This window comes from Myotis nattereri (genome assembly GCF_964212035.1).
Source record: "Myotis nattereri genome assembly, chromosome: 3".
Taxonomy (NCBI): domain Eukaryota; kingdom Metazoa; phylum Chordata; class Mammalia; order Chiroptera; family Vespertilionidae; genus Myotis; species Myotis nattereri.
Genome location: NC_138077.1, coordinates 4129004 through 4145007, shown reverse-complemented (window position 1 = coordinate 4145007; position 16004 = coordinate 4129004). Strand labels below are relative to the sequence as shown.

General features: G+C 47.4%; 1 protein-coding gene across 1 annotated transcript in view; it reads right to left on the bottom strand.

Moving 5' to 3' along the window:
* Positions 1-1154: 1154 nt before the first annotated feature.
* TTC3 (tetratricopeptide repeat domain 3) overlaps positions 1155-16004 on the bottom strand; it is a 102729-nt gene continuing 87879 nt past the window's right edge. The window contains exons 37-47 of the mRNA XM_081086436.1: positions 15392-15460; positions 14118-14214; positions 12743-12843; positions 11782-11872; positions 11265-11366; positions 7926-8269; positions 6189-6315; positions 5884-6018; positions 4649-4741; positions 3551-3659; positions 1155-1315 (exon numbers count right to left, since the gene is read on the bottom strand). Coding sequence (XP_080942562.1) covers positions 3585-3659; positions 4649-4741; positions 5884-6018; positions 6189-6315; positions 7926-8269; positions 11265-11366; positions 11782-11872; positions 12743-12843; positions 14118-14214; positions 15392-15460 — 1234 coding nt within the window. The 3' untranslated portion in view covers positions 1155-1315; positions 3551-3584. The remainder of the gene's footprint in view (positions 1316-3550; positions 3660-4648; positions 4742-5883; positions 6019-6188; positions 6316-7925; positions 8270-11264; positions 11367-11781; positions 11873-12742; positions 12844-14117; positions 14215-15391; positions 15461-16004) is intronic.

The following is a 16004-nucleotide window of genomic DNA, read 5'->3' as shown; positions in this document are numbered from 1 at the left end:
TATACAGTGAGGTCAAAGCTCATTTTTCCCCATTTGTATATCCCAAGCTATTATTCTTAAAGAAGTTAGAAACGTCCTTTCCAATTATTGATGGTTGTCTCCTCAGGACTTTGTAGTTCACTAGTGCTACTTAGTTTCTGCTGAATAGCATTTCGGTTGTTTTCTTCCTTTTCTGCCACTTTTAAGGGGGGAATTGGAAGAGACGGTACAACTGGGAGGCGATGATGGAGTAACTAAGAACAGTCCTCACCCCACCTGGGGAGCTGGGCGCCCGTGCCTCCCCCGCGAGGCCCTCCAGCACCACCCCGGAGCCAACCTCACAGCTCTGGTCCGAACCCACAGGGACCAGACCAGACCAGACCGGCAAGGCCGCCCGTGAAAGCCACAGAGGCAAGTCAACTCGTGGAGGTTCCAGGAACGAACTGTTCCTTTCCAGAATGACTGAGGTGACCTGGTTTCTTCTTGCTCTTTCCTCCGGCGTGGGCTGCCCTGAGTTCCGCTTCTATCTCCAGCCGGATCATCAGGGCGCCCGACTCTCTCTGTGCTACTCGGCCCGCCCCCCAACAATTGCTGGCTCCCTTACCAACGGCGTCCCTGCCAGGAACTAGGCAAACTGTGAGAGTGCTATCATCTCCCTCCCTCCCTGGCTGCTTCTTCAAAGGCCCTTCTCGCCACCTGAAGTTACATTTGTTGATTGTCTATTGGACGGGAAGACAAGCCCCCCGGGGTCCTTGCCCCTGGTCCCCGCTGTATCAGAACGGCTCACCCGGCTCACCCGGGGCGCGTGGAGGTACTCTGTGCACCTGTTTTCACTGGTTTCCAGGCTCTGCCCACCATTCTGGGCAAAGCACTGGAGGCAGATGGCAACACGATGGACATCCCTCTTAATAGACCGAGTCAGGGGGCATTACATGCGACTGGTGATCAATTCGGTTTGTAGCTACCCGATGTAATGAACGGCTAATATGCAAATTGTCCATATGGGTGGGAGTTTAACTGACAGGGAGTGACATGTGTGCTGACCACCAGGGGGCGGCACAGAACATGGCGGGCTTCAGCGACAGGGCAGGCAGCCAAGGGAAGGGAGGCCCAGCCCGCAGCCCCTAGGGACCCTAGCTGTGCATGAATTTCATGCACTGGGCCTCTAGTTCTTTCAATAAAGTTTTATTAAAGTTTAATACAGTTTAAACCACCTAAACACACTTCCCATTTCTCTTGTGCGGGTGACATTGGAGATGCTTTAGGTCCTGGTTCTGACCAGCCCAGCTCATCCGCTTCTCTGTGTGCTTCTCATCAGCCTCCCAGCAAGCATCTTCTGTGGATGAAAGAATTTCCATCCTTGTTACCGTTTTTCCCACCTGCTTCCTTTAACCCACTTCTCCAGGAGGATCTAAAAAACTACCTAAAATAGGTTCATTGCTCCAGTTTTGTGCTGCGTTATCATGACCCACCTGCCTCCACTATACATGCTATGAATTACCTTAAAAATGCAGGAACGTTTTGCATTGCTCGGGCACGCTTTTAGTTTTACTTTGGGTTACCCACTATTTGTAGCACAGTGTAAGCTGCTCGGCAGGGAAAAGAATCTAAACTCTTAGGAATAGTTATTGCTTTAAGTTATACATTATTTTGAAGAAAAAGCTATCAGATGAAAAACATAACTGATTTTCTTCAATCATCTCTCAGTGTCAGCGTACATGGGTCCTTGCAGAGGGCACCCTACCAATCAGCCTCCGCAGTCGACGAATCCACAGGCCTCAAGAAGAAACGTGCTGAGGAGTGCACTTCACCATCCTTAGAGGTACTCTTCCTGTCTGTGTGAACTTCCCATTCATAAACTTAAATAGCCAATCTTGTAAACTTTTATTTGGGCACAAAGCAACGTTTGGATCCAGACTCTAAAATGCCCTAAGACCTTCGTCAGGCCCCTCAGACAAACATGGCTCTCTCCTGACGAAGTCACTTTTAAAAATGTGAGCATAAGAGCCTGGCCAGTGGCTCTGTAGTGGAGTGTTGACCCAGGAACCAAGAGGTCCCCAGCTTGATTCCTGACCAGGGCACATGCACGGCTGTGGGCTCAATCCCCAAGGTGGGGAGTGCAGCAGTCGGCACATTGATGTTTCTCTCTATCCCTCTCCCTTCCTCTCTCTCTAAAATAAATAAAAACATATTCTAAAATGTCAGTATAACACAGGTGTCTTGAGTTTTCAAGTAGAATGCTTCTCCAGCATTGGTGAGAAAGAACTACACACACACCAGTGGACTGCATTTTAAAATGCTCTTTTATTTGACACTCACAAGATGTGTAAGGCATGTTCACGAGTCGGAAGTTATGTACAAGGCCCGTCTCTCATTTCCCTGCTGCTACAAACTGGTCCCTATGTACCTTCCTGCCGACAGGTCTCGGGCATTAGGAACATGCAGACAAGGTGGTAGGAGAATCTGCTTCAAAACAGGGAATAAGCACCTACAGACCATCACTGAGACATTGAAACTCACGGAGCAAGGCAGAGGAGGGCGACAGACCGGCTCATGAACTTGGGATTGTGAGCTTCCAGGGGCACAAAAAACACACAGAAAAAATATATTGCTCCTTCCTGTTTGAGAGAAATGGAATGCGTCCAGAATTCGTGTTTCTAAGTTTACCACTGTCTACATGTCACTAAGGAGAACTAATTTTAACTGCTCCTACTGTAGTTAGTACAGGATGCATGCATTACTTCACACAAACACGGAGCGAGGTAGCAGGGACACCTTGGGGTTGCCAGTTACACAAGGGTCTGTTTTTGGTGGTGGGACTGGGAAGGGGATGGTGCTGCCTGCTCCCCACAGTGCCTGCTGCGAGCGACAGACACCTGGCACCTGTGTCTAACCAGGAAGCAGGAAGATGCCACAGGAGGTGAGGAGCCACAAAGCCAGCGCCACCTGCGGGTGGGACGATGGGCACGGAGCCTCGATTTCAGGGGTAAAGAGGCTGATACCAGAAAGTGGTTTATAATCAATTTTCAAAACTCAGATTATATCTTTACAAGATGACAAACACTTTAGAAATCTGCTTGTGGGAAATGAAATAATTAGCAATCAAAATCACACGATGTTTCACATGAGGAGATTCTAATCTTTTGGTCTAATTCAGCCAAAATTTTAACATCAACTACATATGATTAAAGTGTGGTTTGCTTAAGCCCATCTTTAAATGCAGAATCTTTGAGGAAGCATGTTGGCGTGTTTTCAGGAACACTGACTCCTGTAAGGATTGGACAGGCCACGAACTTGAGGGCGGCTCTGGGGTGTCATGCAGAGCCGTGGTCCCAGCCGCAGCCCAGCGCGTGAGAATGTGGTCACGCCAACTCCATCAGCCCCAGGGGGCTGTTACCCAAGTGGTTAATCAGAGCAGGGGATTACTATCAACTACATTAAAGATTTCCACTTATTAGCTCTGTGACACAGTGCAAAGAATCTTCAAATGTCTGCCTTTTATATCGAAGCTGTATACTGTTATTCTTCCAGTTGAACCGACCGCTAAACTCCCCTGGGTGGGCCTGACTACCTGGGGCAGCGGCGGCCTCTTCCGGAAGGTGCGGCTACTCTCCTGACGGGAGGTCGCGGCCGAGGCAGGCGGGGCAGGTGCGCTGGCCTTTCAGACACTGCCGGAAGCACTGGAGGGAGACAAGGAAGTCAGCAGCCAGGGCAGGGCGCTCTGTGCTGCCTTCAGCAGGCAGCGCGAACTTCACCGCCAGGGAGGGGCCTGCAGCCCAGAGCCCAGGGCCGCCGCGGCTGCTCAGCTTGGGAGCGCGGCCCAAGCCAGAGGAAGCGCCACCGCAGACCCTGCCCCGTGAACTCTGGGCCTCCCCACCCCAGCTCCAGTCTTGGTGCTTCAGCGGCCCTGACCTCTAGAGCAGGCATTTTCATGTCCCTTGGACTCACTCATCCAACCCCTCACCCCCGCCTCAGCCCCCCGTCTGCCTGGCCCTGCACACCCAGCAGCTGGGTGTGTGACAGGTCTGAGATGCAGGTGTGACGACCTGCCACCCCCCCACCATGGAGCAGGACGGGCGCCAGACTGCAAGTCTCCCGACTTCCCCAGTGAGAACCCTGCATTTACCCCCTCCTCAGGTTCATAAGCCCACGTGGCAGAGCCCTGAACTCTTCTAAAACCCAGCAGCAGGGGTGCAGGACAAACGCTCACGGCACCCCAAACACCAAAACAGTTACCCACAAATCCCAGGAGGGTACAAGTCAGAATTGGCCAGGACTGGGCACAGGGCCCAGTCAGGTTGAGTGTTTCTCCTCTGAAATGTTGCCCCCGCCTCACGCTCTGCACTAAACTGACAAGCGTGAGTCTGGTTCCATGTGCAAGAAACCGCCTGTCGGGGAGCTGGCCCTGTGCTCAATGTCCGCACCTGCCTGGCCGATGGAGCCCCTGTGCCCGGCTCGGAGTGAGGGGTGGACAGGCAGCTCAGGGCACACAGCCGGGGCCCAGGGGCCTGTCCCCTCCCACAGCACCAGCCTGGAAGTGATGCTACACAGGATACGGGAAGTGCCCTGGAAACATGGGACGTATGGATACCCAGGGAAAAAACCCGTTTGTTTCCAAAATACTTCATAGTCTGGATGCACGCTCTGAGGGTGGCCAGGGAACGCTTACCCCCTTGTGAAACTTGTGCCCACAGTTCAGCGCACGCACATTTTTGGATTTGAACACCTCATGGCATATTTCACAGGAATGTGCACCCAGTGTCTGTGGAAACAAATGTGGCCAAATAATAAATCACTAAATTCCTTTTACTACATAAACTTCCGACAAGTGTCAAATGCTTCTGCCACTAAATTGGCAAATTATTCCCATTGATAGCTAAGCAGACTGATAAAACAACTTGTTTTTATTTAAAAAAATTATTTACTGCCCCACCAGCGTGGCTCAGTGGTTAAGCGTTGACCTGTAAACCAGGAGGTCACAGTTCAATTACTGGTTGGGGCACATGCCAGGGTTGTGGGCTAAATCCCCAGTGTGGGGCCTACAGGAGGCAGTCGATCAATGATTCTCACTCATCATTGATGTTTCCATCTCTCTCTCCCTCTCCCTTCTCTATGAAATCAATAAAAATATATTTAAAAATATTTATTTATTTATTCTCATTTTTAAAAAATTAAACTTATTGGGGTGACATTGGTAAACATGAACATATAAATTTCAGGTGTGGGTAAAACAACTTATTTTTAATAGCACTTCTTAGGAAAAAACATAAATGTATAAAAGAAAAGTATACTTTTAAAATTCTAATTTTCTCAGAGGAAAAAAATGTTTTATATGGTTAACGGATTTCCTGGTAAGTCTGGAACCAGATGAATATTACAAATTAATCCTGCATCTAATTTTCTAACAGTTGGCGACAGTAATGTAAATTACGACACCTCTACACTAGGGACTACTTTGTGGCCGAGTAAATCTTAATGAAGTTCATAATCCCTGACGTAAAAGCTGGTCACAACAGGCCTCTGAGTAGAAGCAGGCATAGAACAGGGAGCCTCATATGACCACCAACTCATTTAAAGCAGCAACAACAACAGAGATGCCTAGAAAAGGTCTGCAAAGATGTGAAGTGGTGACAGTGGCTCCTTCAGGTTAAGAGAGATTTAATTTTTCTCTGCTATTTTCTGAAGTTTCTATGAATGTGGATTAATTGTGTAAATAAAAATGAAAACAGACAGCTCACTCGGCACATCCGTGCCATCAAAAAGACAGCACCTGCTATTCACGGACGGTCTACAGGACAAGGAATTAGGTCTAGAAATAAGAGAAATGGGGCTAAACCACTGCTCCCATGGCTTAACAATGCTCTCCTAAAAAACAAGAAAACAGCGTTGGCATGCAACACTCACAGGGGCGTCTTCTGTCCTCTGGCCCCGGGCTTTGGGCGAAGGTCCAGCAGTCACGGAGGGCGGGCCCTGGGCGGCCCCCATCCCCGAGGCAGTGGAGCTGGGCTCGGCCAGCGGCCTGTCCTGTCCTGGACGTGGCTGCAGAGATAATGCGGGCGGGGAAGAAAGTTCGTACCCATAAGCTTGCCCCCCTTGTCGTCAGGAACCTGCTCACCACCTCTGGTTGGAGCCTGTTTTGTTCCTACAAGTCTCACATCTACACCCAGGAGGACACAGGGGCCTTCTGCTGTATCTGGACGGACACTGACCTTTTGGCTTTGCTGTTCCTCCAGAATGTGTGCCGCCACCTTCTGAACAATTTCAGCAATGCTCAGTCCTGACAGCGAGGTCTTGCTTTTGTTTCGCACTTTTCTAATGAAACCAGCAAGCTCGGTGCTGAAGGAGGAAGTGGGGAGAGATGAGAGCAGAACGTCACAGCTTCCTACTGCTGAGAAGTATTATGTGCAAAAAAGTATTATGTGCCACTATCAACCCAGCAGCCAAGAGAAACGAATACACACAAACAAAAGGAACAGGCAGACACCAGCAGCTGTACATAAAATAGCAGGACCACTCTTTCCAAGTGGAATGAGACTCCAGCATGGTGTCTAAATGCTCACTGCAATAGAGTGTCACACGGCATTTATCTGCGGGATCAGCGGGGAGAGCCATCCCTCCGCAGACACCGGGCTCCGGCAGCCGCTGATGCAGCATCACTAACGCCCAGACACCAGGGCCTGACCCGACACCCAAAACCTCTCCCTCAGAGGAAACCAGCTTGGCTGACGTCCTCCCAACAATCTAACCCACAACACACTTTGCACAGCCTGTTTCACAAGCACCAGTGGGTGTGGATGAATGGTAATAATTGACAGCAACTTGATATTACACCACGAATAGCCCAAATGTTTTAACTTGCAGAAAACTGATGCTTTTCTAGTTGGTTATTTAACTTTGCCAAATTTAGCGAGGGTTGCAAACAATCTTATTTGTAAGGTACTGTCAGTAGTTTCAACTTGAATGTTCTTACAACTGGCAGGGTTATGGCTCTTGAGAGAACCTACCACGCTTCTCACACTGCGGCCCACGGGCTAGACACCCACGTGCAGACCGAACACTCACTTTGCAAGGGCAGAGCTGTCCCCGTAGATGCAAAATATCCATTCTGGCCTATCACAATTCGAGGGCTATTTGTTTCAAAAGCATAAAATCAGGGACTCCAACTAATAGTGCATCAAAGGCAGAAACAACATGGGGGTGCAGAGGGCCGCCGTGGGTGGGGTCTCCTCTCCTCCTGGCTGTATTCTGGAGACACTCCTGTACCTCATCTGGGACAAGGGGCACCTCTTCTCACTGTACCAACCTGGAGGTCGAGGCCAAGGTCTGGAGAAGCCCTACTGACGTGTGGACTGGGAGCTCAGGTGAGACAGCGCAGCCCCTGCCCCCCGGATTCCCTTTGTAACCTGCCCACACCCGATTCACCAGCGAATCATACCAATCTCTTCAACCTCACACCTCTGAGAGTCAGAGGTGCTGCCCACACGGCAAGCTGCTGCCTCCTTTTATGGGCCTTGTTTTCCAGAGCCACATGAAGCCAGTGACCTGCAGGTCACCAGGGGCTGCCTAACTAGGCAACTCCATGACTAGTGCGGCATAACCAGGTAACTCCCTAACTAGGCAACTGCCTAACTAGTGCTGCATAACCAGGTAACTCCCTAACTAGGCAACGGCCTAACTAGTGCTGCGCATGTCACTGAACTCATCACATCTTAGGAAATGGCCCGGTTCTGACGAGTGCTCAGAGTTCTCACTAGATACGCACATTAAAAATGTATTTGAAAATGCGCACCTATCGGCTTAAAAAAGAAAATATAGCACCTGCCTTTCTGAATAAAACAACTGTGCAATCCTTCCCACTTCAGCCCCTCACTGGCCACAATTGTACCCGCTCAGGAAACCTGTTCAAGAAAAGTGTTTCGCAGACTCAGCAGCGTCTGCCACCGCACCTGCTGTAGCAGGGGAGCGCCGCCGACAGGTGCTCGAGGATGCTGTTGAAGGGCCTTTTCGGAGACTGGCTGGGCCGGGCCGTGCGTCCCGGAGGACCGGGCAATTTCTGATCAGCCGGGAGGCTGCGTTTTGGCTGAGCTGCCTGGCTGGCGCCCTCACACTCCTGCTGAGCAGAGGGCGATGCTGGCAGTGATGGCGAGGGAGACCCCAGTGGGCGATCACTGGCAGAGACCAGGCTTGAATCCCTGGGAACCGGTGTGTGGTTTCCAGTCCCGTGACTTGCAGACGTGGAGGGACCCTGCTCATCGTGACCTGGAGACTCAGGAAGTGACTTTGGGCGAATCTGTGAGGGACACACCACATTGAGACTTAGAGAAACATCCATGGCAAAGACTGATAATTAAGCATGACTAAGAAAAAAATCGGAATACAATTAAATGTTTGTTTTGTGTTTAATTACTTATCGTAACATGCCTGCTAGCTGTTAGAAAGGGCTGGACTCTGACTCTCAGTAACTCCCTTCATAACTCCTTTCTCTGGGAAATCTGAAACGCCGCCTAAGGGAGAACATTGCACCCATCGACCTGCCTCCTCCCTCTCACGGGACCCCACTCCCTTCCCAGCTGCTCTTGGCGAGGAACCAAACAGCTGCTCCAACACCCCCCCAAACTGCCCTCGCCAGGGCCACCAACATCTCCACCACTGAGGCCCAGGACACGATGCTGCGGGTCACTCTCTCTTCTGCACGCTCTGCCTCCCGCCCACCTCCGGTCCCAGCTCCCTGCAGCCTGGCCAGGCCTCAGGGTTGAAACTCTCATGTACCCGAGGCCAACCTCTGCCTCACACTCCCCCTCCCCAGGCCATTTCATCCTCTCCTGCCTCGGTGACTGGTGCCTGCTGCCAGCAGTGCCCCTTGTTAAAGATTCTGTCTAGATGTTTCCCAGCCTCCAAATGCCCTCACACACCCACCACGCCCTCCTGGCTAACTATCCTGGATCTCGCACTCACTCTACTGAGACCTCCGAGAGGAAGCTTCCGGCGCCTGGGCCCCGTTCAGGCCAGTGCCCTCCTCCACTGCTGCAGCACTCCATGCGCCTGCCGGGGAGAAACCTGGCCCATTCCGCACTCCGGGTGTCACTCACGCACTCCGGGTGTCACTCACGATCTCGCTTCCCAAGCCCACAGGCATCTGAGGGCACAGACCACAGCTAATCTTGATCACCACTACATGCCCAATGGATGAAGGGTGGGGTGGCAGAGAGGAGATGGTTTTTAGGGTCCCTTATGTGCAAGCTCCTGGCACAATGAGAGCTCCCAGGTTCTGGATGTAAAATTATTTTGAGTATTTATAAGGTTATATTAGCTAGAATTAAACATTAATAGTAAAATATTCTGCTGAGATCTCTTCCCCCTTTCATATCTGCTACAAGAACTTGGAAAAACTGTAAATGGAAAGTATCTTTAATTCTAAATAAAACTCTATTACTCATTTAATGGATAGAAAAAACTTATTCTGTGGAGACAAAACTTTGAATCTCAACAGAATATTTTACTCAGTTCAGGAGGCTAAATGTTTTTTTCGAGATGAATGCACCAAGTTTGAATGCTTAACATGCTGTTCTGATGAGAAAAAGCCATTCCAGACCAGGCTCCCACCTGCAGGGAGCTGTCACCTAAGTTAAGGAGAGGAACACACCTGACAGAAGGTCCCGGTCGGCGAAGAGGGCAGCCTGACTGGGCTCAGGGGAAGGCAGGACGCAGAGGATGGGCCCCGGGTGGGGAAGAGCCAGGCAAAGTCTGCCAGTAGCAGGAAGGTGTGAATCAAATGCTGGGCAAATGGGGGCTTTAAAGACCATTTCAGAACCAGAAGATTTCAATGTTGTGGCAAAACATTCTGAAATCTATCTCTGATCAACTCTTTTTGTTTCTTTGTTAATCCTCACCCAAGGATATTTTTCCATTGATTTTTAGAGAGAGTGGGAGGGAAGGAGAGAGACAGAGAGAGGGAAACATCGATGTGAGAGAGACACGTTGATTGGTTGCCTCCCACACGTATCCCAACCAGTGTCAGGAAATAAGCCTACAACCAAGGTACGTGCCCTTGATCAGAAATGAACCCGGGACTCTTCAGACCACGGGCTGACACTCTATCCAATGAGACAAACTGGTTAGGGCTTGTTTTTCTTTTTTATTTGAGAGGAAGGGATGTGAAATGAGAGGGAGAGAGGGAGAGGAAGAGAGCGACATCATTTTGTTCCACTTATTCATTGGCTGATTCCTGTATGTGCCCTGACCAGGGATGAACCCGAAACTTCAGCATCAGGATGACGCTCTAATGAACTGAGCTACCTCGCCAGGGCTCTAGTAAACTCTTGAATGGAGTCCTTCTTGAAATTCTTATGGTCTGATCTCCCTAGGGCTGAACTCATTTCAGTTCAGTATTCACTGAGCATCTGCTGTGTCCAGATAAGAATCACATATGCCAGGATAAAGCGGCACTTGGGTTTGCCACGTGCTAAAGTCCACAAAGTAAAGGGCATGCTCTTCGTGACGGCGCTGCATATTCTAAAACAAGACCAGGCTTGGCAATGCTATTCAGAAGACTCAGCATATTCCTCAGACCAGCAGTGCAATGGGATATGCCAGACCCACAAAGCCCACGTGTGTCTCACAGATGGCAGTGTTTATCTATATTTCACAAGAAAAAAAATCTTGCCAAAACCGGTTTGGCTCAGTGGATAGAGCGTCGGCCTGCGGACTCAAGGGTCCCGGGTTCGATTCCGGTCAAGGGCATGTACCTGGGTTGCGGGCACATCCCCAGTGGGAGATGTGCAGGAGGCAGCTGATCGATGTTTCTCTCTCATCGATGTTTCTAACTCTCTATCTCTCTCCCTTCCTCTCTGTAAAAAAATCAATAAAAAAAAAAAAAAAAAAGAAAAAAAATCTTAAATTTCAGATGTGGTCTCCTGCCTCTAAACATCAAGGAATAAATTACAGGCACCTGCTACACCTGGAATATTTGTTCAAAGGCAGGGACACTCACACACACACCTCAGCATCCAGAAAAGAAAGGGGAGATGAGCAGCAGTGTATTTGCCACCTCAGGTCTCTCCTTAGACCCGGAGGTAGAAAGAAAGTCTCCTATTTATATAGAATGTTTACTGTAACACCTAAAGGTTAACTAGTCGCACCAACAATGAAAACATGAAGGCATTTATTCATTCATCCCATCCCCACTCCCAGACAACAGCAGCAGCCAACGACTTCGGCCAATGAGGCAAGAAAATGGCTCATTATGCTTTGTTTTCTTCCCTCCAAAAAGATGATGGCAGACTTACTGTGCTCCATGCAGGAAACGGGAGCGCGGAGATCTGCACTTCAGGAAGCTCAGTGAGCCGAGAGCCAGTTTTAATGGCCTTAATTTGTTCCTCAAACTGAGACTGTAGGGAGAAGAAAAGGGTCCAGTTTTCGAACAGATTCCAAGGGAAAACCACAATCGTCCATGAGTGCTATTTTTCTTACTATACATTAAAAACGATCAACAATCTTCCCAGAAACATAAATGAAACGAGAGTATTAAAGCGACTGTTTCCTGAAGGACAAAGTGCAGAGTAAGACCTCACTGACAGACACGCTACAGCCTCATCAACACGCTGCTCTCACCTCAGCATCCAGGTTAGAGCTGGACAGTTAAGAAGTATCATTACTTTCATGAAAAACTCTTCTTAAAATTTCAACAAATATTATCTATTGCTTTTAACAGCTCAAAAAAGGAACGGTTTCCATCTGACTAGCTGCTTAGAATTATAACTATCATATAGATTTTGACAGAATTATAAAATGTTTTCAACTTACCTCTGCTTTCTCCATTTCTTTTCTAACATCAGAAAGAAATGATTCCCATGAATGTATATCAGACTCTAGTTCAGGATATGCTGCAGAATCACTGAAAAGGAGAAAAACATGAAACTGCTAATGTCCACTTTAAAATATTTTTAAAAATTGAAAGCACTAAAGTACAAATTAAAACAAACATTTGAACATGAAAGATATATTTCACATGATCACACACACACACACAAAACAACTACTATATTTTTGCCCGGCTGGTATGGCTTGGTGGTTGAGCACTGACCCATGAACCAGGAGGTCAAGGTTACATTCCCTCCCGGTCAGGGCATATGCCTGGGTTTCCGGCTCAATCCCCAGTGGGAGGCATGCAGGAGGCAGCTAATCAGTGATTTTCTCTCATCACTGATGTTTCTAACTCTCTCCTCCTCTCCCTTCTTCTCGGAAATCGATACAAAATATCCTATATAATAAAAGCCTAATATATATTTATGTGTCTGGGAGTCTGTTCAACCAATCAAAGCGTAATATGCTAATGACATGCAAAGGCCATTCAACCACTCACTATGACGTGCACTGACCACCAGGGGGCAGACGCTCCAACCAGTAGGTTAGCATGCTGCTGGGGTCCGGCCGATGAGGACTGAGCGAGACAGGCCGGACATGCCCTGGAGCCCTCCAGCAGTCCCTTCCTGCCCTGATTGTGCACTGGTGGGGTACCTCGGCCTGGCCTGTGACCTCTTGCAATCCATGACCCCTTGGGGGATGTTGGAGAGCCGGTTTTGGGACGATCCCACAGGCCAGGCAGAGGGACCCCACTGGTGCATGAATTCGTGCACTGGGCCTCTAGTATTAAAATAAAGAAATAAATAAAATGGTCCTGCCTAATGTAAGATTTTTTTCCTCACCTGTAACTTTCATTTGCTAAATGACATGCTGGGAAATATACCCATAATGCCTACAGTACCTGCGCAATTGCTTCAGGGTCTTCAGATACCCTTCTGCTTGTGACTCCACAATCTGTAACTTATATACTTCTGCCTCTCTCCGGTTTTCAAGCACAGATACCTACCATGAGATGAGAGAACGTTTAAGTATTTTAAAACTGAAAATCTGAACCTAGTTGAATTTGTTAAAACTTAAACATTCTAAACCACTTTGCAGTTTCTTCCTAAATGACACACAATGACAGAGTCACCAGAACTTGTTTATGTTGTAATGTCACGTGACTATGAATTAAAACTTTTGGATGTGAAACTAGAATAACAAAATGACAGTAAAATGATAGACCTTAAATGCCACTTTCCTCAGAGACGACACTTCCCACGTGGCTTACTGCTGCAGCACAGAGCGAGGCTCCCTGTGTGCTTCCCCCAGTGGGCGGTACCTGCGCCTGCCTACCCAGGGCAGAGCACCCATGGCTGCACCCTGTCCGACTCAGAGGCTGCGGAGACGCTGTGCTCCGCTTCACGGGCGTCGGGAACCCTGGCGCATGCTTTTACAGCAGTGGACTCGCCAGCTTCCCCACCAGCCAACCAGCGGCTTTTGAGAGTCACTGCAGGAAGTGTAGAACTGCCTGCTTCAGTCCAGGTGTCAGCACCTTGCCAGGACCCACTGGCAAAAAGGCTTGCCAGGTGGTGGTGAGAACTGACAGCTGGGGACATGGGCGCGAGCACGGCGCCGCAGATGACAGGTGCTCGGCTTTTACTTTCCTCCCTTCCTTAGAAGCAGCTACACAGTCCATATTTAACTGAAAGACTCGTGTTTGCAGATTGCATAAGCTAAGCCTTCTTTTATTTTCCCAGAATAATTACAGACACATATGCCCATAAACCACATTAACTTCTTAATTAGACAAACCACATTTCAGAACTAAATAAAGTACAGCCAGGGGTCATCATTTTTATTTTTTTGTCTCACTACTTTCTCAAACACTGACATTGGCATATATCCTTTTGGGGGGAGGGAGAGGGCGAGTATATTCTTAAGTGGATGATTTTCGAGTGCCTTTTCTAGTATTGGCAAACGTGCTTTATGGCTAACTCTTGACTAAGTATAATGAAGCCATTCAAAGTGGAGAGCATAAAAAAATGACTGAGTTACAATGTTCAATAAGGAAAGCAGGTTACAAAATTTGGTGTACATTGAGCACATCTACGTGACACAACATAAGCGTGAGGGCCAACAATGAAGAAGCCGCAGACGAGGAGAGTGGTTGTTCCGGAGACAGGACACCTCGAGCCTGCGCGCTCCCGGCAAGGCTGTGGTGCCCCAGGTGCAGTCAGCACAGAGCAGACCAGGGCCTGCGCCCTGTCTGCCAGTCCCCCCGGGGCTGGGCTCACCTCTGCAGCCACAGCTCTTTGAAGAACCTCTTCATATTGCTCCTTCCCTTTCCTTATTTGCTCTTCTATTTTCATTTTCTCATTTGTAAATGTGTTACTGCAAATAGTAAAGGAGAAACACTTTTTGAAAAAAATTTTACCACTGAGATTACAAAGGCTAAAGCTAGGGTAACTCTGAGATCATGCCACAAAAAGACATACGACATCTTCCAGAGTAACTTCTTGCCTAGTATTTTACTACGTAATACAGACTCACACGTGCTCCTTGCACTTCACAAATGATCACAGGAAGATATGAAATTGAAAGTGAGGCACTAACTGGTTTGGCTCAGTGGATAGAGCGTCGGCCTGTGGACTGAAGGGTCCCAGGTTCGATTCCAGTCAAGGGCATGTACCTTGGTTGCGGGCACATCCCCAGTGGGAGGTGTGCAGGAGGCGGCTGATCAATGTTTCTCTCTCACTGATGTTTCTAAGTCTCTCTCTCTCTCTCTCTCCCTTTCTCTCTGCAAAAAAAATCAATAAAATAATTTTAAGAAAAAGAAAGTGAGGAACTGGTGGTAAACTGGTTCACCATTTTTATGAGCACAGAGGGAGTATAATCTGTTATATTAATACACTTTATAGAATATCCGTCATCCTTTGAGTCAGAAATTCTATCTTGACACAAATTACAAGGAAATAACCCAAAGGAAAAAACGATCTATATAAAGTTGTTCATGGCAATATACCTGTAACAGCTAAAACAAGGCAGGCATGGACCATAATGTGAATGGAAATGCGTACATGAAACAACATATGCGAAAAGCAGAATACAACTGCTTACTACTGAATAGACTGGCAACCAATATGTGAAAACATTATTTCCATTTAATAAAGGTTAAAAAAAAACTTTTTTATAGGTTCATAATGAAAATCCTTCAATGAACCTATAATCATAGCAACAAACTACCATAATGTAGTTGAGACTGGTATTTCAGTAACACAAAAGAAAAGTGTTTAAAACACACATTTAGTTTCAAGCTAACTCAAGGGAAAAGAGGTGTAATAATCAACTCTAAATTCAGATTTTTAAACTGACAATGTGGAATAAAGTAGGAACATCACAACATAAAAATACTTAAAGGATAAATTTTAAATATTAAATAATAAAATAGAAAATAAAAAGAGAAACAATTTAAAACATAGACAAGCAACAATATGTTTAGATGTCCTGTGTGCTTGTGCCTCTGCTATTAAAAGTACTAGACATACAAATAAATTTAAACTTAATTTGCCTGATTTCAGAAGACTGATCCAGAAGGAATTCATGTTCCTTTTCCTGTCCATCATTTTTCTGGGTGTACCTATAAAAGCATAATCACCAAATTTTAATTAGTTTTTTCAAGATTTTTTTACAAACCTGATCCAGAGTAAATTCGACCCACAGCCATGCAAAATTCCTTGAATTCTTTGTAAGTTTTTACATTTTGTTTCATTTCTAGTATCTTCAAAATAGGCAAAGAATTTGGGTCATTTTCCTCTTTGGAAGCTTTCCTTTTACACTTAGAGGGCAGACCACGGATTTCAGCCATTTTATTTGATCACTAAGTCATATGCCTGTCTCATGTCATCCTATCTCAGTCCACTTCAAGGAGCACTCCTGGGAGGTTTAAAATGAGACAGGAGTACAGTATGACCAGTGGTTCTCATTCAAAATGCAAACAGCCTCTGTGTGTGTGTGTGTGTGTGTGTGTGTGCTTTTTTAGGATGTGTTTTTATTGATTCTCATTTTTATTATTTATTTTAAAAATATATTTTTATTTATTTCAGAGGGGAAAGAAAAGGGAGATAGAGATAGAAACATCAATGATGAGAGAGAATCATTGATTGGCTGCCTCCTACACTGGG